Source organism: Candoia aspera, chromosome 9 (genome assembly GCF_035149785.1).
Source record: "Candoia aspera isolate rCanAsp1 chromosome 9, rCanAsp1.hap2, whole genome shotgun sequence".
NCBI classification, from domain to species: domain Eukaryota; kingdom Metazoa; phylum Chordata; class Lepidosauria; order Squamata; family Boidae; genus Candoia; species Candoia aspera.
The window spans coordinates 4,513,087-4,540,216 of NC_086161.1; the positions used below are offsets into that span (position 1 = coordinate 4,513,087).

General features: G+C 41.8%; 1 protein-coding gene across 2 annotated transcripts; it reads left to right on the forward strand.

Annotated features, from left to right (window-relative positions):
- Nucleotides 1-369: 369 nt before the first annotated feature.
- TBCEL (tubulin folding cofactor E like) lies at nucleotides 370-20,200 on the forward strand. Of its 2 annotated transcripts, XM_063311360.1 has the most exons (10): nucleotides 370-443; nucleotides 5,870-5,996; nucleotides 6,563-6,649; nucleotides 6,823-6,972; nucleotides 8,498-8,637; nucleotides 10,079-10,260; nucleotides 12,105-12,361; nucleotides 13,885-14,011; nucleotides 15,399-15,515; nucleotides 19,429-20,200. In XM_063311360.1, the coding sequence occupies exons 4-10, from the start codon at nucleotides 6,840-6,842 to the stop codon at nucleotides 19,745-19,747; spliced, it is 1,275 nt and encodes a 424-aa protein (XP_063167430.1). In that variant the 5' UTR covers nucleotides 370-443; nucleotides 5,870-5,996; nucleotides 6,563-6,649; nucleotides 6,823-6,839; the 3' UTR covers nucleotides 19,748-20,200. The 2 variants fall into 2 exon arrangements, with proteins under 2 accessions (XP_063167430.1, XP_063167429.1); XM_063311359.1 differs by lacking the exon at nucleotides 6,563-6,649.
- The last annotated feature ends 6,930 nt before the right edge of the window (nucleotides 20,201-27,130 follow it).

Below are 27,130 nucleotides of genomic sequence, written 5' to 3' on the forward strand. Positions count from 1 at the left end.
ACAAGCCCCGGCTGAGCAGGAGGCGGGGCCTGAAAGGCCCCTCTAGAAAGCGCCTCAACTGAAGCGACCGTTACCCCCCCCGCCCCGAGAGCGTCGCGGGGGGGCAGATTTTCAAACGGAAGGAGGCGGGAAAAGCCGTTGCTTCGCGCGAGGCCTGTTGGAGGGCGACCCCCCCACCCGCCTGGCGCATGCGCGCCTCTCACAGACGCTCGGCAGCCCGTCCCGGCGCCGCCGCGGTCTCCCCGGCAACCGCGCGCCGCTCCCGCCTCTCACGTGAGCGGCCAGGCTAGGGAAGTCACGTGATGTTTGGTTTTATTCCTCGGCCTCCCTCCTCCCCTCCGGTCGCTCGCTCGCCGGCTCCTTCCTTCCCATCCCGAGCGAGCTGTTTCCGGGTCAATGCAGGACGCGGCCGCCGGACTGGGCGCGTGAAGCGGTGGGGCCCGGTGAGGAGGGGACTGGGGAGGAGAGAAAGGAGGGCGAACGGAGGCCCGGACGGGCTGAGAGGCATCCCCACCCCGCCGCCTGCCTCAGGCTGGCCTGGCGCTGAGAGGCGGGCAGGGGAGGGCCAGTGGCGGGGGGGCGAGAGATGCTGCGGCCCAGGTGGAGCCTCCCCGTGCAGCAGCAGTCTAGCTCGAGCGTCCCAGCTCTGCAGACAAGCCACCGAGGAGGGGAGGCTGGGCCGCTCCTGAGGAGGGGGCCTCTGCTGCCCCTTGTTGGAAACCGTGGGCTGGGAGCGGGGGCCGTTTGGCCCCTCTCCTCCCCCGGATGTGCCCAGGCAAACGGCGGCTCTCAAGAGGACGCCTCGGGAAGCCGCCTCTCTCCAAAGTGCCGGGGGCAAGCCTGGTGGTGGTGGTGGTGGAGAGAGATGCTGCCCGCCTGGGCTGCCGTTGGCTTGCTAGGGAAGTGAGTAGCGGACCCCCGATGGGAGCAAGGGGCCACCCGGGCCTGAGGAGCAGACCGGCCCCTCCAGGCGCAGATGGCTTTACAGTGACTGGTGACTTCCCTGCCCCGCATCAGGACTCCTGCAGGCAGCTGGCTGGTGCCTGCCCCAGTAAATAATAGTAATAACAATGATAAAGCAAAGGGCCGGTCTGCACCCAGCAGAGTCCCGCGGAGGCTGTTTCTCCACCTAGGGTGCTGGTGGGAAGAGACCTCGGCATCGCAGCAGCATGTGAAAAACAATACTGTAACCAGAAAATAATAATAATAATAATAATAATAATAATAATAATAATAATAATAATAATAATAATGTTGCTTTAAAGAGGCTGCCAGATCCCAGGGCTGCAGAGGATGAGAAACAGCTGTGGCCTGAGTTGCCTGCTTCACTTGCATTTTCAAACGCATCACAGCTTCCAATTGTTGGTTATGGTTGCAGAAGAAAACTTAATTTAAACCCTATAGAGGTGGTGTTTCAAAATATTATCACAACCTGATTTATACCTATTTAGGTACTCAGCTGTTGAATTTCTTATTTGTTTTCTTAAACCTCTGTAGGCCTTCTAAGTGTCTAGGAGACAGCTTATTAAAGTAATACTTTTCTATAGATTTTTCAGATAAAATACTAATATTGTTGCCTCTTTTTTTTTTTTTTTTTGAGGACAGACTGAGGCTGCCATGTGGTGACAGTCAGAAGATCAGGTGCTGTTGCCTTTGGCCCCTCCAGTCTGAAGCAAGATCATCTAGGTTTTCAAAAACACTATAATACATAGCTTACCTTATCAAAAAAACCTGCAGTATTCCATCCGTTAGACAGTAATAATCCCTTAAATGCATGTTTTTCTGTATTTCTAGTAATGAATCACATGACTGTCATTCCCATTCTATCTCCAGTCATTCAAATTATGTTTGCTATTAATGTGCTTGAATAAATAAAATTAAATACTAAGAGCCTAACTATGACAGCATGTATTTGTATAATTATTTAATTTGGTGAATTATTAGTATATTACCTTCAGCAGTGCAAGGGGAGTTGCAGAAGTCTCTTTCAGAAAAAGGAGCATAAGTCCCCTGTTGCTTCATCCAAGGACCTCCTGGTCCATCGTTTTGTTTCCATGTGTAGAATATGGCATCTAGTTTTCAGAAGTATACAGCCTCTATTCTCAGGAAGGGCAGTACCTTGATGATACCCAAGCTTTTAGCATTTAAAAAAGTCAGGTATAATTTTTCCACATTGTCATTTTTTAAAAGTGAAGAGATCTGAGCTCACTGATCAGCCCTTTGCTTCGCATGAAGAATGTTGCATGTTGAATCCTTGCTATATTCTGTTTAGAAAAAATAGAGGTAATAAGTGAATCTTAGCAGAGACTCTGGAGTCCACTGCCAGTCTGATTAGGTAATGCATACAATATCTGGTGAAACACAGGATTCTGTACAAAAGGATCCAGAAAAAACTCTGAATCCTCAGGAAGACAGTAGAAACAGATTAGGCTAGACTGAAGAGTTACTGAAGAGTAACTCGGTGAAAGACAGTTTCATCTGTACATTATGACAGTGACAGGAGTCTTCAGAGCAGCTGTTGATAGAAGTTTTGAAATTGTCCCTGAAGTTTGTATCTTCTCAGAAATTGGACAAATAAATACTATTTCCTGTTTATTCCCCTTAACTAAATTATTCTTTCCTGGTTGTAAACAGGATTGTGATGATGTTTAATGTGCCCTTACCTCTCAGGTTGTCATAGCCAAGAATGATCTTGCCTTGTTTATTTCATAGTGTAGAGCAGGTTAATTAGTTCAGGAAATGAGCAATCTCAAGCAATACATATTCGACTCCATCTTAGGTTTGAACTTCCTGTTAATGTTTTCCTGTCACATTGATTCATCTGCCACATTACCTTCATCCTTTGTAGCACATAGATGCGAAAGACACTTGCAGAGAGGTAGGTATACTTGTCCTCTGTGACGGTTAGCTGTATTGATTTATTGGCAAACACCTGGCCAGATCGTATGATCTGTTTCTTGGTAAAAGCTTTTATTTATTTTCAAACTAAAGGCAAGTGGCAGCATCTTAGCGTATCTTCCTAATAGCAGTAATGTTCTTCCTGTTTTCCGGCTTAGAAATTGAGGCTGAGATTGAAGGCCTAGTTCTGGTCAGGGCTTCAATGGGAAACCATCTCAAACCCAATTTAAGATCTCCTTTAGTTTCATAATGGAAAAAAGGCGGGTTTTAAAGATACAACATCACCTGAGAGTGAATAGAGTTCTATTATAACTCATTGTTGTTTTATAGGACCCCAAATATGTGGATACTGTACTTAATCCATGTCCTGATCATCACAGCATTCCTATTCCAGCATTAATATTGTTAGGGGCTTGATGTATTTTCTAAATGCTATTGACTTTCTTCATCACCTTGTGTAATATATTTGAAATTATTTTCAGTGGCTTTTAACTGTCTCAGAAGGTGTATGGTAACTTAATAAAAAAGACCAAAGAACTACCAATAGCATGTATTTTAGTAAAATAGAAAATTTGTTTTACTATATTTGTGGCATGTGTTGTCAAAGGGTCACATCTTAAAACTTTCCTAAAAATTAATGGTTTTTATAGGTAGCAGATACCTCATCTGCGTTTAACAACAGGCATTTTTTAAAAATTCGAGTTGCAATCTGTTTGGGGATGTTTTGGTTTTCTTAGCTGAAGCTTGATTCTTCAGGAAGAGGAAGGTGGATTGTTAATACTCAGACAACCTTGATAGTAGTATAATGCTGATCTTCGGAAAAGGCCAGTGAATCTTTCTACTGATGTTTGTATTTCTGTTCCCCATCCCCTAAGTCCTAAGACTAAGTCCTCCCTCATTTTCTCTTCCGCTTTCCAGAAGGCAAGGTGGCTTTGACTTTGGTTTGAAAATGCTCTTCTTCAGAAGGAACAAAGATTACTCTGTTCTCATGTTGTAGGGTTATCTGTTGATGTTTTGAAATACGATCACTTTGGTATATCCATTGATCAATGCAACATGCCTTTGTAATTCTCAGAACCTACTGTTAAAATTTCCACCTATGGAATGAACCTTACTTTGTGGACTTTTTAGACATTTATTTCTGGAATGGACTGAGATAAACTCTTGGACCAGAACCCTTAAATGTCTAGCTTTTTTGAGAAAGTCTGGTTTTACAAGCTTTTTGTTTCAAGTTGCGCATACTGCAGGCCTGCTCAACATACAGCCTGTGGGCCACATGTCGCCCACCAAGCAGCCTGGTGCAGCTCGCCAATGTTTTTTTTTTTAAGTAGTAAATTTAGAGCTGCCACACCACCAGGTCTAATGGTTCCACCGCTGCTCTAGTCGCAGAACAGCTGATCACCACTTTCGATATTTCTGCGCAGCATACAAAGATTTTCAACATTATCGATGTGGCCCTTTTCCCTCAATGGGTTATGCGGGCCTGGTGTACAGTAACCATCACCTTAAGATCTGGCAGATTACCTTCCTGCAGAAAAACATCCAAAATCTATTAAATTGTTTCATGAATCTTAGTGTGGTCATCAACATCTTTAGCATATTCAAATTGTAGAATCAGCTTTAAAACTAGGAAAAATTTGGCCCTTTAACTTTAAGGGTCCAACAGCAGAACCCCCAACATTATCTGTTCCCAAAACCCAGATTCTAAAAGGAACTGCCCTTCATTTTTATATCCTAGCTTAGGAGGGTCTCAATTGGACCAGCATACTTTTACATTGGCTTTCACAAGCCACCCACTAATACTTTTTATGTTCTCATTGCACTTTTGATTTTGATTTTAAGGCACAGGGTTGTATTACTGTTTTGTAAATTGTTGCATGATTTACCAGGGAAGAAGCAATATTCCAATATTTTAATATTGAAATCTTTTCTCCTTGATGGCTAATTAGATGGGAGCAAAATGGTTATAGAGTAAAGCCTTCATTTACCAGACTTTGATACATCTGACTTTGTATACAATGTAGTAAATTTCCATGGACAATTTATATCATTTGTGTAATAACATCACTTAAATGATGTGGTTAGTATGATATCACGTGAAGGATGTAAGTCACTACAATGATTTACTTTAGGTTTCATCAACACATTTGTGGATAACAAATGCCCTCTCCCTGCCAATTAATCCCTTAAAACAATATTTCACTGTAGTTTACCTTGTTCTTTCTCCCTCTTCTGATCAAATAATCTTCAGTATCATACTGCTTTTGAATCAGAAAAGCAGCCATCTGTCATCACCACTTAGTTGTTTTACAGTGCTTATACACTACCTAGCTCAATAAGTCCACACATTAGAAAGATTAAAAATATAGAAATCAATCCCTTCAAGCCAAAACTCAGCAATAACTATAAATAAAAATAAAATGTTAACCTATCAATAATCTCATCAAAATCCATAAAAAATAATGTACCAAATGTCAAATTAAAGAATATGGCCTTCACTGCCTTGCAAAATACGCAGAGCACAAGATGTAGCTCTGAAGGACATAATGTTCCAAGAAATGGGGCCACTGTGAAGCAGGGAGGGGGCCCTAAGCCTCCAAATGCACATATGTAGGCTGGGCAGGTTCTTTGTGGGGGATCTAGCTGGCAGGCATGGATCGCCTTCCTTTCAATAAATTTTCTAATTCTAGTTCGCCAAAAAATGAGATTTTAGAAGGAGAGCCATGTTGGTCTATGAAAGCAAAAAATCTGGAAGAGTCTGACAGCACTTTTTCTGACTAACTGATTTTATTCAGAGGCATAAGCTTTTGTGGGTCGCAGCTTACGAAAGCTTATGCTTTTAATAACAGTTAGTAAAGGTGCTGCTAGACTCCTGAAAAAATGTGAGTGTTAGACAGCATTGTTTATTCAATTCACTGATGCTGTTTAAATTCTCTCTTTTCTTCCATCCTCTTCTCCCCTTCCTGTGCAGTAAATTACATGGACGTGTGATCTTTACCCTCTGGAGAAAAAAAATGAAGCGCTAAGAAGATTCCCTGAAACTCATACATGTAACTCCAGAGAGAGCTGATGCTGAGACTAACAAATAACCATCTTGTGTAAGTGGGGAACATCTGAAACATTCTGCACTATTTATTTTTGCAGGATCAAGTGATTCACCAATCAGAGCTTCCTGCATAAGGTTTAAAGAATTCTGAGCGCTTTTCCCCCTCAATCTCCATGCTAATGTCCAGCACGGTTTACTTCGTTGCTGCTACAATTGAACAGTTGGGTGTTTTCTGTATATCACTCAGAGATCTACCTTCTGCCCACCTCTGGTGTTGATTAATTCCTCAGTCTCTTAATTTGTTTTTTTTACTCACATCTGTAAAATCCTGACATATACAAGCAAATTGGAACAACACAGACAGCATAACTTACAGATTGCATGTTTTATAACATGCCCGCATCTGTTCACACTAGAAAAATGAGGTAGAAGAAACTGGTATGTATAAGTTTTCCCCTACCAGCATATATTTTGATACTGGTTGCAATGGTTTAAGGAGCTAAATTGCAGAGGCTTAATTTTGCCCATTTGGATCCCAAATATCTGTCCCTGCCTTTCCTGAGGGACCACAAATCGGATGCTGCAGGGCCTCGTACGGGTTCCTTATTCCTCTTGTAGACACTTCAGCTGTCTGATTTCAAGCTTGAATATCTAGGCCTTAATCTCAACATGGGCCACTCTGAACAGTTCTTTCCCATTTGATTTGTGGGTAAATTTGCTTTCTTATCACATCCTTACTGTGTGAGGCTTTCCAAATGTTTAGTGAATTTAGCACATTACCCAAATTGAAACGGAAGGTGTTTTGTCTAAAAACATGTTTTATGTTTGCCAGTATAAGGAGGGCATTTATTTACCATCCTTCCTTGCTTGAACCACAGCATTTCTGGAAGGGACCATGGATCAGCCCAGTGGGAGAAGTTTCATGCAAGTTCTTTGTGAAAAATACAGCCCTGAAAACTTCCCATATCGCCGTGGTCCTGGAATGGGCGTGCATGTCCCAGCCACACCTCAGGGTTCACCTATGAAAGGTACAGGTTTTGACTGGATTTTTCTTTTTGCAGAAATGTGCTCTTTTGACTTCCCTAGAGAAGGGCTTGAACATTAAGATTAAAATGTATTATGTTTACTCTTTGGTTTCCCTCTTATGTGTGAGGGATGGCAGGGAAACTGAGTTTCTTTCCTGACTGCAAAGTATTCCTATCTGCGCTGACTGTGCATACACTCCCTCCACCCCCCCACCCCAATTTTGAATTCCTGTCAGATTGATTTGTATCACACACATCCCCACAGAGGAAATACAAGCAGGTTATTTGGGTGGAATTGACAGTAACTGAATTTGACAGAAAAGAACAAAAATAAGTTGAGTCAGTCAGGGACAAAATGTACTGTATGTCACTCAGAATTAACCTTTACAGAGTCACCTTAACAAAAAGTTTTCTGGTTATTCTTCTAATGTCTCCAAGTACCTCAAAATGATGGAAAAGCTATCTTGGCCCTGAGACAAGGTTATGTTTTTATTAAAATGCTTATATCCAGCAAAACACAACAGTATATGCCACAGCATACCGCTGCTCCCTTGTTCAGTGTGCACATCTTCATCACCCTTTTCTAATTAGCCGCTCCCCAAATTAAAACGGCCAAGTTACCATTTTCCTTTATGCTGATGATCTTTGCAATTTTATTTTATTTTATTTATTTATTTATTTATTTATTTATTTATTATTCAAATTTAATTACCGCCCATCCCCCCCAAAAGAGGGACTCTGGGCGGTTTACAATAAAATCAAACTATCGTCATAAACGTTAAAATCTCATAAAAAACCAGATACATTACAATTATTATAAAATGCAATAAATAAATAAATATAAATTTTCCCAGGAAAGCACAATTATATGGAGAGGTAAGATCTTTCTACATGCTTACGTCTTTCGTATTGTCTTCAAAGTTATTAAGAAGAATATTTTGTTAGATGTTGGTAATTTTTTCCAGAGTAATTTGGTGGCCCTAATTTCCGAAACATCAATATTTCTTCTGAAGGACCTACTGGAAATATCATTAGAGTCTATGATCATAGACTCTGAAATGGGCTCAAGGACATTGATTGGTGTCCATCTAGTGCAAAAGTTGAGCCTAGAGGAGAGAAGGATGCATTTTTGTTTATTCGTTCAGTCGCATGCATAGGGGCAGTTTACTGTACAGTCACCTTCTGATACAGTCATCCTGCACCAAATAATCATGTTAATAAGTTTTTAGGACATTCTAATTTACAAGGTTTATGTATTTAAGAGTCACTTTTCATTTTCATCCAGCAAAGGGCATCACAGGCTGCATACTAATAAAATGTCACAGGCTGCATATTAATAAAATGTTATATTTTAAAAACAGCCATATCACGTAGAGTTCATCAGACAGCATAAACAGGATCCCATTTTTATAAGGCAATTTTTCATATAATCTGGATCAGTTTTTGCTTGGATGGACAAGTGATACTTTGCTCTGGCAAAAATGAGACATTCCTTCAGAAAAGCATCCTGTCGGTTCTGCTTTTTCAGACCGTCTCAACCTGCCAAGTGTGCTGGTACTGAACAGCTGTGGAATCACCTGTGCAGGAGATGAGAACGAGATAGCTGCCTTCTGTGCTCATGTATCTGAACTGGATCTTTCTGACAATAAACTAGAAGACTGGCACGAGGTAAAGTAGCTTATGTGAACTTTATTCTGAGTAGTTACAAGAACAGCTGTCTTTGCTGCAGGTAGAGTTGGCTGTTCCAGATGAATTCACGTGTGCATCTGGAAATATCAGAGCAAATGTACTTGCCTGGGGTCATCCAAGGACTCATTATCTGGAAGGCTTAGTACTTTCCCCTCCTCCCCAAAGCTCAAGCTTTCTCCTTTCAGCAGGCCACCTCTTCTTTCATCTCTCAGCTGAAGATTCCCTTTGGAGCTCCCAACATCCACTTGTTGCCTTTAGCCATGGCTTCTAAGGTTTCATAATCTCAGCTACCATCCAAGAGTGGGAGGGAAGAAGACATCCATCCTCTGTTTCGCTGCCGTGTTTTCGCCTGTCATTGTGTCCATACCTGCATTAGAAAGAGGGTTGGACTGGGCCAGGGGGACCTAGTTTCAAGGGTATCCTCCTCGTAAAAGCTTGCTGGATGACCTGGGCTAGTTATACTCTCTCAGCCCAGCTTGCCTTACCCAGTGCTCCTTGAGGGCATAAAAGGAAGTGAGATCCCCGTGTAACCTACCTTGATGTTTTGGAAGAAAGGTGGAATGAAACTTTAACAAATAAATTTAAAGTCCTAATTGTTAAGGAACTCCTTGGTTCTCTTAATTCTTATGGAAGGCAATAAAATTGGTTATATGGTCAGGAAGAGCTGTAAGACTTTTGCAGCCTAGAATTCTAATAGATCCCAATGAACCTTATTAATTGTTACCCCTCTTTTAGCCCACGCGTCTTCAAAAAATGGATTCACGCTTGCTCAAAATTTTGCAGTGATTGTTCTACATGTTCTCCAGCGGTTTGTGTATGTGTTTTCCTCCATGTTGCCTGTACACGAGCACTGCGGCAAGGTTTCTGATTACAATAAGAAGCAAAAAAAGACGAGATGACCCATTGCCTTGTGACCACTGACCCACCATGCATTTTTCACTCTCAAATGATGAAAGAATTAGAAACCTGTTCGCAGGGGGGAAAACTCAAACAATCAATTTGGGGAATCAAAATTCTTTGCTGAAATGGTATTTGGTGCAGAAAAGATTGCAGAAAAGTTGGGTAGCCCTGGATAAAATAGTCCTTTGACAAAACGTTGGCTCCTGTAATTTATTTCTTTTCTATAGTTGCCATTCTTTTCTTTAGAAGCCTGCCAGGTATCTGCCTTTTTTTTCCTCATCAAGTCTTTTTAAGGGTGCAATTAACTGAACCATTAAGGGGAACAAGCATTGAACCAATCAATCTAAATCAGCAAATAGCTACAGTATTAATTACAGATAACTATCTTGAATGCTGTTAGAATCCCTGTCATTCTTCAACTCAGTGAAGTTCACTGGAAAGGTTTTTGTTTTTTTTAATATTATTTGAGATCTGATTACTGCCTGATAACCGTTTTTTTTCTTCTTCCTTCCTCTCCCAGGTCAGTAAAATTGTGTCAAATGTCCCCCACTTGGAGTTTCTGAACCTGAGTTCCAATCCTCTGAATTTGTCAGTTTTAGAGAGGAGGTGTGCTGGATCTTTCGCTGGTGTTCGCAAACTTGTGCTCAACAATAGCAAAGCTTCCTGGGAAACAGTCCATACCATACTGCAAGAATTACCAGAGTAAGCCTAGAGGAACAGAGTAGGAAAAGGGGCGGCTTTGGAGGGTTAACTGACAAGAGATATTAAGGAGAAGGGCTGCAGCAGTTAATCTCAGAACATAATCAAATTCCCAGAAATAAAAGTGGGCCTTCAAATTGCTGCCTTCTTCCTCTAGACCAGTACTGGACACGGCCCTCAAAAATGTGTTGTCTGTTTCGACTGTTTGAATGCTACTGAGTGGCTACATTTTGCACCAGCTGACAGATTCAAATTCTCTCCAAAGGAAGCCCAGCCTAGAGTTCATTACGCTGATTTAGTTTAGCTTTCACTGCTATATTCCAGTTGATGCTGTTTGATTCCCTGTCTTGTTTGTTTGTTTCCATGTGCGTCTGTATGTGTCCCTGTCTTAATTTTATGCTAGTGGCTATATTTCCATCCATTTGTTACTCTACGAGTTAATGGAAGAGTAAAGTCTCTCTACAAAAGCTAGTGGCAAGGTTTTACTAGCCTATTTGGCTACCAAGATTTGTTATTTTAGCCTAAAAGAAGGAGGTGAAGGGGCTTCCTTTCTGATTGCCTGATCATGATTTTAACAAAAAGTGGTAATTTCCAAATCTGTCATAGTTGTTATGGCAACTTCCTGTCTTATTGTTACTGTATTTACAAGTCACTTGTGTTCCAAGAGGTTCAATCTCCATTATTTAGTTGTACTACCTTATAGTAACTGAAATATGTCAGTGTGGGATGCTGATTTAAGATTATATTTTGACTAACAGAGTAAAGTCTCAGTTTAATGGGCTGTTTGGGGAAAGTGTTCTCCGTTACTTCTGAATATCCATTAAAATTAATTTGACGTAGTCTATGTCATTTATGTGAGTTAACCTCCGCTTGCGTAATTGACATCAATGCCATAAATTGTCACAAATGATGTAAATTACATAAATTGCCCAGACTGAAAATTTGAAGTAAAGTTCCGTCCATTGCAACTAAGATCCGAAGAATCAAGATTTTAGTGTTAGTTAATTTGAAGACCCCAAAGTTTCAGCAGCTACACACTTTCACCATAACCTCCAGCTTTAGCCTGACCTGACGTGTTTTATAAAATGCGATGGTAGAATTGACTACATGATGATGGATGTGGGTATGCTGGAAAACCTCAGTATGTCTTAGACTCCATATTCTAGCGGTGTAGTAGATCAGGCAGAAAACCAGGTTCTGTAATATGCCCCGTCCGTTAGGCAGAGCACATTACAAAGCCACTTATGGCTTGTGTAGATCTACCCATTCCCAAGGTTTTAGACCACATTTGGGCAAAACTACTGCTAAGCTGCTTAGTGCACTTATCTCTAAATTCATCTATCAAATTAACAGATAGTGCCAACAGGGCAGCCTATGCTCTGCTGTTCTGCTCTTCAGTTATCAGATCAAATAGCTTGCTAATGGACGTGCTGGCTTTTGACTGAGCCTAAGTGGAGGGTGTACAGAGTCAGGAGGACAACTTCCAGTTAAAGGTTTCATTACATATTTTATAAGGCCTGGGACGTCTGGCAGAGGCACTGACTCCGTCCACCTCGGCATCTGTGTCTTCCTTAATGTCAGACCAAAGCTTATTTAGTCCAGCCTTCTGCTCATGCTGACTAATCAGATGCAGAAGCCTTCAGAAATCCAGAGATGGGGTACAAGGGGAATAGCCTTCTCCAGCAGCTTCTCCCTAGCAGGAAACGTTCGGAGATGCTTTGTTACCGGAAGCCATATTTATGTAGCCATCTTTTCAAGCTAATCAGTGTGCCTTTTTCTTACAACCAACCTAACTGTATTGCATAGAGATGTTGCTGCATATTTTAATTGTAATTTTCTCCCTGCAGCTTGGAGGAACTTTTCCTGTGCCTTAACGACTATAATACAGTGTCTTGTTCTCCAGTTTGTTGTCACTCTCTCAAATTGCTCCACATAACTGACAATAATCTCAAAGACTGGACTGAAATCCGGAAGCTGGGGATAATGTTTCCGTCACTAGATACTTTGGTTCTGGCCAATAACTATCTGTCAGCCATTGAAGACTCAGAGGATTCCCTGGCAAGGCTATTCCCGAACTTGCGATCCATCAGTCTGCACAAGTCAGGTGAGGCCTTGAATGCAATATTACGCAAGAATATAAGAGGCCTGTTGGATCAGACCAAAGGCCTCGGTTATCCAGGCATCAGTTCCCAAAGTGCTCACGTGGATGCCTGGAAAGCCCACAGAAGCATCCTTCTGCTTGCGTTTTCTGGCTCTTGGTATGAAGAGGCACACTTCCTCCAGAATGGAGATGAGTTGTGGCCGGCAGGAATAGGAGCCATGCATCATCTTATCTTGAGAATTTTGCCTCATCTCCATCAAAAGCCATCCAAATGGGTAGCCTTCAGTGTGTGTGCGTGTGTGTGTGTGTGTGTACTTAAAATTGTGATTCCCATAGTTGCCATCTGCTCTGTAATGCTTTCTTTGCTTCATGGAGAATCCCTCAGCCATTCGATCCTGTATGACCCAAGAATCTAGTATTACGAAAAAGACAACTTTATTAATCGTTTTCATCACGCTGCACGGTGTACAGTTTTCAGCAACCCTCTCATGGCGTTAACTTTCAGCGAGGCTTTAAGACTTCTTGCCGAAGTTCCCTCATCAATGTGCATGCCGTGAATGGGCACCTGAGGACAAGAGAGTTGGCAAGGAGCTGAGCTCTCCTGAAGATTTACACTTCTTCTATTGCTCATGCCTGTATTAAACTTCACCACTTTCCTTGAGCAGGCCAATGTTTTTCGACATCTTCCTTTACATTTTCCTAAAGCATGATACTGTCCAGTGAAGTGTAATCAAATTAACCATTGACTTGCTCCAGGTTGTTTACTGTCATAGACTTAGAGATGAGAAAGATCATTGGCCAGGTATAAGCTTTTAGAGAAATGGGGGTGGACCACCTGAAGCTTGTTGCTCCGTCGCTCAAGAGCTCCGTGCTTCTCTCTGGGAAAAAATATATCATTATTCCTTAAGAATAACTCCATCCAATTGCTTCCAGATATTTGGATTGTAAAGTACTATGACTCCACTGGATGATAATAACAGAGTTTGACTGCTTTATTTAACTTACCACATTTTTACCACCAGGAATACGAGAATATACCATAAGCCAAAGCCCTTACTTCCCAGGGATGATGGGAAATCCAATCCAGTTTATGTAGATAAGTTTTTGCTGTGTTTCTACCAAAATATATCAGACTTTTTCTGTAATTAATCACCAGCTTCATTGGAGCAGCAAAGGTGGGAATGAAATGATATTTTCAGAGGGTGAAAGTAATTGAACAACTCCCCAAAATCTTAACTATTAAAGGCTGACATTTTAAAAATCAAATTTACATGTAAGTATAAGATACGGCAGGGAGAAATCTGTGTTAAAATATCATTCCCTGATACAGTAATTTTTCTGTTACATCTGAGAAACATTGGAAAATGTGTGTTTGCCTACAGTCTGAGCCATTTGTTTTTTGTTCTGTTCCTCATCTAGTTTCAGCCTGCGAATAATTCTCACACGAGGACAACTTTGACCTATAATACGTTGTATCTTTTTCTTGTCTGCTTTCCTTGCTTGAGCATTTCCTTTCTTTAAAGCAGGTCTGCATTCCTGGGAAGATGTTGACAAACTGAATTCTTTCCCCAAGCTTGAGGAAGTGAGGTTGCTGGGCATTCCTCTCCTTCAGCCGTACACCAATGAGGAGCGAAGGAAGCTGGTAATAGCCAGGTCTGGAGATTTTTGTTGTAGATCCAGCCTTAATACAATTAAAAATTGGGTGACTTAAGTCTAAGGTACTCAGAGAAGGAAGGTATTGGACTCCTGGTAACTTCACAGCTTTGTAAGTGAATCAAGAAGAAAAGGGAGAAAAAACTATGTTGGAATTAAAATTGTTCCACATAATATATAAGTGTCAATGGACTGACAGGCCACCTTCTGAATAGCCTTATTTTAAAGGACTACTAGTAACAGCATTGGAAAGGTCATCGATCTGTCGTAGTTGGAGGCTGTTGAACCTTTGTGCCCATTTTTTGCTTTTTTCCCAGACATGCCAAATTGGTATTTTCAACATTTGATATACTACAGACTTTATTAATTTATTTAAAACTATTATCTACCATTTCCTATTTAAAAAATCTTGGTAGTTTGCAATAAAATTGGTCCCCTCTATCTCCAAGTCTAGACTGATTGCCTGGGGCATCAGGAAGAATCGACAAGACTACAGTAAGGCCCTAATCTCAGATGAGCCATTTGACTTGCAGTTCAATGTATCACTTCACAGCTTTGCAGGCAGGGAGATGTCTCAGCATGGCTAAGGACTGGAACTAAGATAGGTCTTTGTCAATCTTTGCTAAGGGAGAGGACCCTGCCAGTGGGTGCCCCTTGCAGTCTTCCCGTCTGGTGTACGTTTTTCATGTTTTGCAAAGAGAATACGTTAGTCGGGTATATGCTGGTTATCTCCCCACTGAAATCTCAGAAGCTACTGATGACAGGTGTTAATTTAACTGTTGAGAAGTTTGGAGAGAGTTGTTTGAACTGTGATATGTCCTAGTTGTGCCAATTTGAAAGAAAAAGCCTCTGATCCAATATCCTGCAGTTCCACATTCATTATTTTCTTTAGTATTTGAAATGCCTAAAGCATGTGCATCTGTAATCGGGTTGTCCTTTCAGTACGTGAGGGTCAGCCATCTTTCTGTTCATATTCTCAGAGTCTGGCATGATTGGAGTGACATATAAGCCCAGGAAATACAGAAAGTCAGAGACACCCACATATATAAATACTGCAGGATGGTGAAGCAGTAAATAGCAAACTTCTACAGCCTTTTCTTAAGCTTACCAACATCTTACAAAATGCCTTGGAAAGTCCATGAGAAGGAAGCCATTTAGACTATTGTCTGATATATTTATAATCAAATTGTAATGCACAATTTTAAAACAACTCCTCTCTGTATGGAGCCTATAAAAATGCAGTTTCTCTGACAGCTATATTTTTGGGTGTCGGATTCTGCAGGAGGAAATCTCCTGAGAAGACAATATTTGCTGCTGACTATTACATTTTGGGGATTGTTTTTTCCCTTGCTCAGATGTTAACATTTTCCCTTCTTTTATGTGGCAGGCTACCATCGATCACAAAGCTGAATGGAAGTGTCATAATGGATGGAGAGCGAGAAGACTCTGAGAGATTTTTCATTCGCTACTATATGGACTTTCCACAAGAAGAAGCCCCTTTCAGGTGAGAGAAGCCCCAGAAGTTCGTGGAACGAATTAAAGACTTTGGCTGTTCAGCATAGTTTTTAAGAGATTGAATATAAATTGAGATGCCCCCAGTTCAGAACATTGCCTCTCACTCACTCACCTGATAATCTTAGGCAAGCTACAGAGCCTCACTATATCTCATTTGTCTTTACTGTGGGTCTCATATATATTACTGACTTACTGCGTCTTGCAAGATTGCTGCAGAGACTGCAGCGCAAATGATTAAATTACCATTTGAACAGCTACAGTTATCGGTAAGCAATTCCATGCTGATGAAAGACAGTAAATAACAGACAAAGGCTGAATATTTTATTACTGATGTTTGTAACACATTGTTAATGAATAATTAAGAGTACCATCAAGCTTTTGCTGTCATGAAGAGTGCAATCTGAAACAGATATCAGGGAAACATAGGGTAGAAGGAGAAAACGGAGTGGATAATACTATGCAGGAGTACCCCTTAGTTAACTATTAGAAGGGGGTGCTAAAGCAAACAGGGAAAGGGTCATGACAATGGAATACTTCACATGTGAAATTGATTGGATTTTCAGCTGTTTGATCCCTACTTGCCCTTCCTCAAGGATGCATTGGGACCCTTTAATGAGCTTAACCATGAATTGTCATGCAATTTCAGAAAAGAAAAAGAAAGAAAAAGTTTGGTGCAGAGGAGTCTTAAAAAGTACGCGGTATCTTGAACACCGAGCATCGAGTTTCCTGGGATTTGGGTTTGGTTTGGCCTCGGCAATTTTTTTTTCTGTCGGTTCCCAACAGGTTTATGCAGAAGGCAAAATTGCCTTTTGTCTCCCCACCCCCACCCCACTCCCCCGCCCCCGTTCATAGCCTTTGAACAACCCTGGGCTTCCTTCCCCCACCCACATTGTTCAATGGTCCCTTTGTCCAAAAGCCCCTGCCTGTGTGGGGTCTTGCAGAGACTTGGGCCATCCTTGGAGGCTGCCTTTCCCATCCACCAGACCAGCGTGCCATTTCAGAGATCTCTGGGGTCTGTGAAGAGCTGAGGCGGTGCCCCCAGCGAGTCAAGGTTCAGGTTCCACATCCTGCATCTTCAGCTGATGCTTGACATTCATTCTGTGACATTTTCCCCCCATAATGCAGTTTCTTTCCCCTTTTTCTTCTCCAGCCCTGATTGCAACCATCTTTCCTCCCCGCTTTCTAGGCTTAGGTTCTTTCTCTTTTCTGCCCTTCCAAGATTTATATGTCACTTTCTAGGACCCCATCCTCAAAACAATTATTATCCTTTGACAATATTGATATTAATAACATCATAGCCTAATAATCCGAAAAGGAGTTAATTTTTTTCCTAACTTTGCAAACTGATAAAGTGCTACCCTGGTGTCTTAAGGTATTGATTAGGCAGATCTCTACAACCTGTTTAAAATTGCCATGCATATTTCAGTTGCAATAGAAATGCACAAGGAAGAGATTACAGATGAAAAGAACTTCTGGGTTGTTTCTAAGTGCTTAAATGCTCTTGCTAGATCTGGAGTCAAAAATATGTGCTTTGCAGACGCAACTACAGGAAAAATGAGCTTAAAAGTCCTACAGTTTGGGAGCTTGGATAAAGTCATTGGTAACGTGCTGAACCAGGGCCCAGTTACCACACAGAATTTACAGAGCGTCTTTGGGCCAATTATTCACTCTTAACCCAACATTGTTTAACAAAATTGTGCTTTTGGGGGTGACGTGAGCAACCTCGTGCATACCAGCTTGTGTTCCCAGGCAGAAGGCAGGATGTGAATCTGATAAATGGAAACTTCCTCACTTTGGGATACCAATTAGCTTAAAAAAAACAAAAATAGATTTCAGCAGTTTTCAATCCAGTTGAGGAAAACAGCTTTGCTGGCCCCAGTAGTTCTGCACTTTTCTTATCTTCATTAATTTCACCTGGAGAGAAGGTACAGTTGTGGCATTAAGTGGGAGTAGGAGAGAGAAGAGGTGTGGCTTCTCCAACACACTTGGAAGTATGGACTTTTGCTTCGATTACACTGAGATTTCTGCCTTTCCGAAAGCGGAATTTGCAGTAACCGTGGCGGAAAAACAAGCCTTTTTAGAACTCTGGTGGACAAGCCATGGATCCCATTGTGCAAGATGTGACGGAATGAACAGCGGTGTGGAAACCCGGTCTGGAAAGCTCCCTTTCCCTTTCCACTATTGATTTAACTGCTGTCAGCCCCCACAGTGTTCAGGAAATGTGTCTTCCTTATCTCCTGAGTCATTGTTACCCAGATGGACCAAGTTTTGTCTCCACGTTAATTGCAAGGCCAAGCACAGCAACCTGTCCTCTAAACACTCTGCCTCTGTGAAGGCCGGTTTTGTCCAAGATGCTGGGGAAACCGTAGCGCGCTGCACCGGTCACCTCATATTGCAGACAGACAGAGGCTCCGCTGTTGATGGAATATTCTTACCTTTAACGTGAGTCCCCTGGGGGCCTCCCTCCCCAGTTGCCGGGCTCCATCATCCTCTGACAGGAGCAATGACACAGCAGCGATCACGTTTTCTGGCCAAGCCAACAAGAAAACAAAAGGTGCTTTCAGCCACAGGCATCACTTAGAGACTCTGAAATGTTACCTCTTCCTAACCACTCTTTGTTTTTGTCTTTTCAGCTACCTTGGACTTTGGGTTGACTTTTTGCCACTTTCCCAGCCCAGCAGAAGAGATGCTCCTTCCTCATTATTAATGATACCTGAAAAGTCGGGGGAGGAGGGGGAGTTGGGGGGGCAAGGAGCAAAGACACAAATCGCTAACCAGGAGCATAAACAAGAGGGTGTTTATCTCTGGGAGGGTGAAGAAACTTGTTGAACGGGTTCATGGCCATCCAGACAGGCACTGCCCCATTTTTTTTCCTTCATTCAGTCTTGCTCTCTGTTTGCAAATGCCATGACGAACGAAATTCATACCTACATGGCTGTAGGCAGGATAAAGGAAGAAATTGAACCAAAGTTATGCAATTAATAGCTGTAAAAATTCCAGCTTGGCTCTGTTCCTACAGGCTAATACAGCAGGACTCTGCCAATGAATGAATACTACTAGCAGAAGAAAGATTGGGGCACGGGGGGTGGGGAGGCATGCCATTTTTTTTTCCCTAGTCCCTGCCAGTGGAACTTACCCTGTGCAGCATTCAGCTGGATGGATGGGCAGGACCGTGTATAAAGAACTACTTCTGCAGCAGTTTATTACAGAGCGGCAGCAGTCGTTTATGCCCATTGTGAGAATTTGGAATTGCAGTGGCAGTGTCCCTCAACGTATGTGATTCGCCCACGTTTGACTCGCTCTCCCCTGGGGCGTCACTCCAGTGAGAATCCTGGCCGATTGAGCTGTAGCCTGACACCTCTGGCAAGTTTGGGGAAGTGCAGATGGTGCTGTGTCCTGAGTCAAAACATTGGGGGCCAGAAGTAGAGAGCACAGGCCATTGGCCTTCAGTTGATGGTAATGCCCAATGCAGAATTCTTCAAAAACTCAAAGTGGTGTGGATCCATGATGCTTGAAGCAAACCTCCTCTCACTTTAATCTCTAACAAGCCCCTTTTTAGTTGATAATGGCTGATCACTGTGTTTTCTACAGTTGTGCCTGGGTCCTGAAACTGCACACAAGTGGTGCATTCAGCCCCTTTGCTGTTAATTTTCTGGCTGCAAGTAAATACAATTTGCTTTCAGGAGCATTTTGGGTCTTAGCTCGTGCAACCCAAAAAGAGCAAACCTGACATTCCAGTTGCCAAAAAGTCCTAAAAGGGTTGAGTTTCTCAATTTTTTTCCAGTTATATATGACATTGCTTGTTGGCATTAAAAGGTTTGCCCCAAACGCCAGATACAGATATTTTAATAAGGTGGGCATTGAGCAACTTTTTCTTCTGTCTCCCCACCCTGTTTTCATAGGTATCATGAACTAGTGACAAAATACGGGAAGCTGGAGAAGCTGGCTGTGGTCGACCTGAGGCCTCAGAGTAGTGCCAAAGTCGAAGTTCACTTCAAAGATCAGGTGGAAGAGATGACCATCCGCTTGGATCAGACGGTGGCGGAACTAAAGAAACAATTGAAAACGGTGGTCCAGCTGCCAACCAGCAACATGCTTGTCACCTACTTTGATCACGAAGCCCCTTTTGGCCCCGAAGAGATGAAGTACAACACGAGGGCACTGCATTCTTACGGCATTCGGGATGGAGATAAAATCTTCGTGGACTCCAAAACCAAGTAGCCTCTCTGCTCCAGCAGGCCCCGCTCCAGAGTGCACATCCGCCCCACGTACACAACCAAGGGACTTCCTGATGGGGTGTTTCATTTGGGTTCATCGGTTGAGATTTGGTTTTTAGAGGTGTATCGGTTCACTTCTCTAGCCCAGGTTGGCAGGCCCAGATCTGTGAGATAAGCACCAGGATTCAGCGCAGATTGCAGTCAGGATGTTTCTCAGAGGAGTGGCATCAAGCAGGTGTGCTGTTTTCCATTGGTATCTCCCAGCTGTTCCACTGTACTTGTGAATGTAGCATGAAAGGCTGTCTTCAAAGCTTGGAGGTTATTACAGCCACTCAGCCAGGGAATTCAGGCTTCCAGCAGGCATAAGGGTAAGGTATGTGTGAAAAAGATTCTGGGGGGCTCTTGTTCACTCAGCGGTTGGACTCCAATTACAAACGGCTGCGCTGCTGTTCCTTCACCCTGGTGGTCTGTCATTTCTTTCTTCCTGGAAGGCCTTTTGGAAGGAAAAGGTCCTTCAAGGCATGTTCTACCAGACTTAGGCCTGCAGGGTATCCAGCAGCATTCTGTATTTCAGATAGCGGCAGGAGAGCCTGAGAGGCACTTATGTGCGTGTGCACGCTCTCTCTTTTTCTCCCATGGACATACACACCTGCAGCTTCCAAAGCACAGTAACAAGGACATCCTGCTAAACTGAATTCACTTAGATCACCATCCTGGTTTGCTAGTTCGCCAAGGTAGCATAGGCGGCCCACCTCTGTATTGGGCACATCGGCTATTGAACGGACAGCACCTTTACATGCGGCCACTGTGTCAGGCAGCTGAGCAGAAAAGGTGATGGATCTGTTTTATAAAAGTCGTTGCCTGCTTGGTTGCTGAACCAAACCACTCTGTGATTCTGCCAGTTTGCTAAAAGATCATGAATGCCTTGCATTGCCAGTATATTTTCAGTTCATGGTTATTATGAATTGCACTTTACCTTACCTTTCCTCCAAGGAGCTAAGGGTAGCATAAATGCTGCTTCTCCCCCTTATTCCCTGCATCTGTAATTTCATCCTTCCAATAAACTTGTGTGGTAGGATTAGCTGAGGGATAGACTTCTTACCAACTAGAAACCGTCATAGCTAGTTTTAACCTGAGTTCCAGATTTGGTATTAGCTATGATACCTAGGTGGAAACAAAAATCCAGTACAGCTTAGTTCATTTTTAGTCAATTTTAAGCCAACAGAGGGATGCCAAACGAGTCCTGGTCCTCCAAGCAAGTTATCCCACTTGCTGGTCGTTCTTATGCAAGAGTCACTGTTCTGGACTTGTCCTTTTATAGTCCATGATCTGTGCCGCTCCAATAGGGTGAGCTTCCCTTATAGAACTTCAGAGCAATCCTTCAGTTTTAATTTTGGGTGCGCAGTGCGCTTCTGTGATCAGAACTTTGAGAAACCGCCATGACTATGTATTATGCTTCCCACTGTTTTCATAGACCATCCATCTCTTGTACAGTTCTGTTTGGAAATGTGTTAAACTTGTTTGCTTTGTAAATCAGGAAGGTTTTGCCCTTCCTTCCCCATGTCAGTTTGACAAGTTGGAAACAGCTGAATCCATCCATTTTACACCTGTACATTTAAACGTCCGGGGAACTGGCTGAGTCTTATTACCTGTGAACTTTTGACCTTAGTTGGTAGCTTTTATGCTCTGAAAGCAAGATTTTTCCACCCCCTGATTCCACTATTCCCTCTTGCAGGCTTCCTTTCTCTATAAATTGCAGAGTGTGGGGTTTCCCCCCCTCCTTTCTAGTATCTGTACTATTGGAAACCAAAAAAGCCCTCTTGTTTTCTCATTGCAAAGGGGGCGTTACCCTGGGAACCCTTATCCACTCTCTGTACATTAAAGAGAGAGAGTGGCTTAGACAAAATAGCATTAGGGTCATCACCCCTCGTGAAGCCGCTGTTCTCCACCAAATTATATCTATTGGGCGTCACTCCAGAATGTGTTAGCTGGATTCTGGGTTTTATAACTATAGCAAGCTGAGGTTCTTTCCTCTCCATTTACTTAGCAAAATGCCCTTATGCTACCTTGTCATGGCATCCCGAATCAGCATTTTATTTATAATGGATGGGGTGGTGGTGTTTGTGTGTGTGTATTTACACATGCTGTAATGGGGAATGTTCATCTCAATAAGATATTTTATTATAAAGTAAAGATCTATGGAAAGATAGAATTGTGTAATAATATACTATTATTTTATCTGTGGTCCTACTGCATAAAATACACCAGCCCCATAGTAGGGGTTGAAAGACTGGTTGGATGTAAAGGACCAGCCAATCAAATTCCTACCTTCCTCCCCACTCCAGTGTTGATACCATGGTAATACTGTTCACTGCCCATATATTTGGCATCTTAGAAGGAAATTTCCCAAGCATTAAAGGGGAGGGGGGGAGCAAAGGAATTCCACTGAAGATCCGTATTTCTGTGTCTGTTGTTGAAAGAGGGTTAGTGTTAAACCCTAAGCCTGCCTGCCTTAACTTTGTGTCTCCTGTATTGTGACATCTGGACTTCTGGAGAGCAGTAAGCTAGGGAAAAGCTGTTTTTAACTTGGAAATCTGCCGGTTTTATAACTTAGGCAATTCAAGAGTGTTTGCTTGAGTTGACATTCTGCTAGGTATAATGTAGAGAGAAAGGGGTGTAACAAGACGGAGCCTTTATTCAACCATCCCCATTCTTTTTTTAAAACAAACAAACAAACTGAAATGCTTTGGAAGCTGAGGTCTGCATATAATACATTCTGTCAGCTTTCTGCAGTTATACAGAATTGGCACATAACTGTGGACAAAAAAGAGAAGCCAGGCTACATCAAATACGTAATCTTTTAATTAGGTACATTATAGGAGGATAAAAGCAGCATGTGAGGAAGAGAAATGTAATGGTGTTCTGCACAAACATCCTGTTCAGCTACATTTTTGCATTGGATTGAGCTACTAAATCTATGGATCATCCTGGTTTTCCAGTAGCACCAAATTCACAACATTCTCCAACTTTCTGCGTTTAACCCATAGTACTCATGGGTTCCCTGTTTGTGCTTTTTCAAGTGCTGTGTACTAAAAGGAGATGTAGTACCAGACATTGCCAATTTTCGACTCTGCTTTCATCGAGTGCTGATGTCACACGAGATAGTTTCTGAGTGGAAACTGATTTTGACCATTGGTGTTTTGCTAAAAAAAGAAAGAGAGAAAAATGTTAACGTTTAGTGCATTTTTGGCTGCTCATCTGATGGGAATTGTCATAAACCAGATGCACAGCTGTTTGCTGTTGAACGTGTGAACTCCCCTTCATGCCAGAGGTTTCCTCTGCTGATAGTTAAGAAGCTGTGGGACTGACTACTGCAGTAATTCATATTGCAGGACTGAATGGTCCACGCTCATCTACATCTAATAATTTAGATAACAAGAGCAAGAATATAGACTCCAACTGAAGCTATATTCTGAGCTGCAGTTTCAAGTTTACAGTAGGGCAGTTGAGGCACTCAAAACCCCAGCTTTCATTTTTATAAAACTTGTGATTTCCCTGGGGATTCTGTGCCTGCAAAAAGCTCCCTATTTTGTGGGGAGGGCAATGTTGCGGTCACTGGAAGGAGATTATATTCTCCCCAGTGCTCTTTCCCAAAAAATCCCAGTTTATGAAAGATGTCCCTTTTTTAAGATAAGTGGGGTGATGTCAGAAAGTACTCCTATCCACAGTCAAGTTAATCTGTAGATTTTACTGCATCAGAAAATAATGTAATTATCTGCAATTTTTAATGGGCTTGTACTGAAAAACCTGGGGAACTGGGATGTATTAGCTTCAGAACTCAGGGGACTGTTATCTCTGGGTAGCAAGCCATAGCAAATTATTATTGACTCGTATCTGGGTCTAACTGTTGCTTGTAGTGTTGGGCATAAAGAAGGATCTTGGTTTGCAGTACTGCAGGTGACTAAGTTCTGTGCATGTTAGACCTCAATTTAGCATTCACATTATGCAAATTACCAAATTTATAACTAATTCTGCTTCCATAATTAAGATGGGTAAGAAACTTGTATTTTTTTTCCTTCCAACATGGAATCCTGGGCTGAAGGAGAATTGGGGGGGGGGGGGGTGAAGCCAAGAGTATGGGAATTAAATTTCTACCATTCTGTACTGGTGAGACCCCAGTGTAGTTGGAGACAGAAAAAAATAACAAGAGAAGTCAAATGATGAAGACCTAGACTCTGAAATCTCTACACTTGCTTTGGCTTTTGAGCTTTCTATCAGAAAGTCCCAGAGAAAGCTGTGTATATATGGATCCTTTGAAGTTAAAGGCATTTGCAATTGATCCATAGCATATTTACCCATTAGTAATCTCAAGAGTTTCAGCCTATAACACAACAGTATGCTTCAATAATATTGGTTCTGAAGAGATTATATAAATCGCACCACCATCTTCATGTTCTGAGCTTTTTTTCCTGCTGCTGCTGGAGTTGAAATTAGTTATCAAAGTAGGCAGTCTCTGCTCTGCCGAATTCCATCAGCCACTGAGGATGTGGAGAGCTGGTGAGTCTAGGTCTGACTGGGATGCTGCTCCCTAAGGAAGCCCTAATTTGTGCTCATGGCCGGGTGCATCATATTTCCTAGGGAATGCTGCAGAAGGAGGATGGGTGCCTCATTGCAGCCTGTTTGCTACCAAAGTCATAAAGATTTGGAACAGATACTTAGGCTGCAACATGGAAGAAAGTGCCACTGAATTCTAGAACTTGCTTTTTGGTAGAGATTTCTGTGTGGGGTTACACCAGTGGAGCCACTTTGTTGGTATATGCAGGGGAACTGAACATGAGTAACGGCATGAGATCCACGTAGGATTACCATGAGGTGGTATCTGCTTGTGAAGAATCTCCTACTCCTTGCATTTCACCCATTGTTGCTTTCTTGCTGGCACAAAGCAAGCAGTGAGGAGGAAGAGGTCCATGTTCACCACTTATTTCACTTCCAAATCCAACATCTGGCCAAGATCCTCGGCATAGTAGTTTGAAAGGGCAATGTATATGTCAACCTTGGGACAGCTAGTAAGACACAATGACATGCAGAAATCACTTATTTGAGATGCACAGGGACTGAAGATTTTTCTGCCCATAAGTCCATAAAGGATCGTGTTAACTAGAAAGATAACTTACATAATGATTAAACACAAATCCACTAAAAGTTTTGGTTTTGTTTATACTCTGATTCATGTACTTTTGTGGAAGAAAGATAATTTCCAAGAAACAGCATTGCATTTCAGTGTTCGAGAACTTGCTCCAAATATAAGGCAGTCAATTGAATGATTTCAATAAACTTTAAGTTTTGTAAAAAAAAAAAAAAAAAAAGTGTGGAACTACTTTGTTTAAATATTTAGTTTCTAAGCCAGAATCTCTGATGCGCATGGATCTTGCTGGATTAAGTTTTAGCTTCTCACCTCTGCTTGGTTGCTCTGCTCTAGGAAAACTTCATAGACAGCTATTTCTTCAAAGCAGAACTTTTTCCAGCACACTCTCCAAAATTTGCAAAGCTAGAAGATTTTACATGTATTATTCTGCTTCAGTGCATGGAACTATGATTCATCTGTAGACATTTTAATTGCAGGAACATGAGATAAGCAGCAAAGGGCAATAGTGTTTAAGTTGATAGATGGTTTGTCTTCACTTTACAAACAGTTCCAAAACTTTGCAGCATAGAATAGCATTCAGGAAAAAAAGTTCTCCCTGTTCTGTTCCCCCCTTCCTTTTTTTTTTTTTTTTTTAAAGAACCTGGAGGTGAGACACTTTTCTCTTTAAAAGGAAGATGTGATGTTTTTTTTCCTGGTTTCCTGAATTCTTAAAAGCAAGTTTATGAGGATGACAGAAGATTAAACTAAGATCCCTCTTCCAAATATTTGACGCGTGGGAAAAAATCGCAATTCTGGAAGTTTAAAAAAAAACCAAGTTTAAAAATGAAGCATTTGTAATAGTTTGTATGTTGGGGAGAAATGATTTTCAAGTGGTGGTTGGAAACCTGTCTCCGTGTTTACAAAACTCAAGCATTTGTTACTTATATCATTAGGATCCAAAATCAGTTCCTGCCCAGTGCTTGGTCTCAGTGTGGCTTGTTTGATTTTGATTTCATGCAAGCTGGGTAAAAATCACGTGTATAATCTGCTTGCCCAGTCATTAAGAGCATAAGAATTCTATCCATTTTTAAAATTGCTTGTGGGTGGGAGCTTCAAAGACTGGTGTATCATACTCTTTACTGGAGGAACAGCTCAACTGACTTGCTGTATAAATAGTCTTGGAAGGTGCAGTGTCATAAATCACCTAGATGCAAATGATCATGATTGGTGTTGGCCTAAAGATTGCAGTTTGCCCACTGCTTATGAAATGGCCAACGTGAGATCATTGTTGATGTTAGCACAAATGCAAACCTCATTTTGAATGGCCAAATGTTTTTAAAGGCAAAGTGTTTTCTGTGGATCAAGCGAACAAAGCTGCAACATGGGAGTTGCCAACTTCTCAGCCCGTGACTGTTTCACTGCCTTTAGCAGCAATCAGATCTGTCCAGAAACCTGCTCATGTTCTGGCTTTTGAAGTCCGATGGTCTGCTTCCTGAAACGTTTACAGTCCTGCAATGATTTTCTTTCAGCTTCTTTTTGCAATAGGTCATCGAAACTTAAGCCCAAAGTAAGAATTACATGAAGCTGTAAATCCAAATGATTCCTTCCTAGACATCAATTTGGATATTAAATAAGGTAGGAAGAAGTTAACTTTGCTTCAAAGGTCCCTTGCTCATGCATGGGTTTAGTTCTTATGCTCTTTAATGCTAATTTTGTAACACTATATAGACCCTCCCTCAGTAGCACAAAGGAAGGGATGCTTTTTTTTCCGTACTTTTTTTTCCCTAAGTGAAAAGTGATTCTGATCAAAACAGCCTCCTGCCCAGTTCTTCCAGCCTTGACATTTCCCTCCTGGATCTCCTGGAAGGTTTAAGTTTTCAGAAAGAGATTGCTCCAGGTCTACAGCCCATTTCTGATTCACACTTTTGATTAGCCATTGTACCATTAAAGATTTGAAATGCAAAAGGGATTCATTATTATTTAAAACTCTTAAGGAAAAACATTTATTTAGCTTTGTCTTCAGTTGAAAAACAAAGGATTTTTGGAAGCATCAACCATTCACCATTGGCAGGAGGATATTGACATGTGTCCTTCTTTGACATAAGTTTTCCCAGAGTTTATCAAAACTTGGTTTCAAATTTCAGATATAATTTTGCTTCGCTCTGCCACAAACCAGGTTGGTGATTTTTTTTCCATATATTTATTTATACATATATATTTAAAATTTGTATTTCTTGTTTTAAAGGGTATTTTTTTAAAAAT

What these genes read in the sequence shown, in the direction of transcription:
- TBCEL (XM_063311360.1), top strand. Translation starts at nt 6,840, where the DNA reads ATGGATCAGCCCAGTGGGAGAAGTTTCATGCAAGTTCTTTGTGAAAAA. An exon ending in TCAGGGTTCACCTATGAAAG is followed by an intron (nt 6,973 to 8,497) that starts GTACAGGTTTTG and finishes CTGCTTTTTCAG; the next exon opens with ACCGTCTCAACCTGCCAAGT. An exon ending in CAAGAAGAAGCCCCTTTCAG is followed by an intron (nt 15,516 to 19,428) that starts GTGAGAGAAGCC and finishes CTGTTTTCATAG; the next exon opens with GTATCATGAACTAGTGACAA.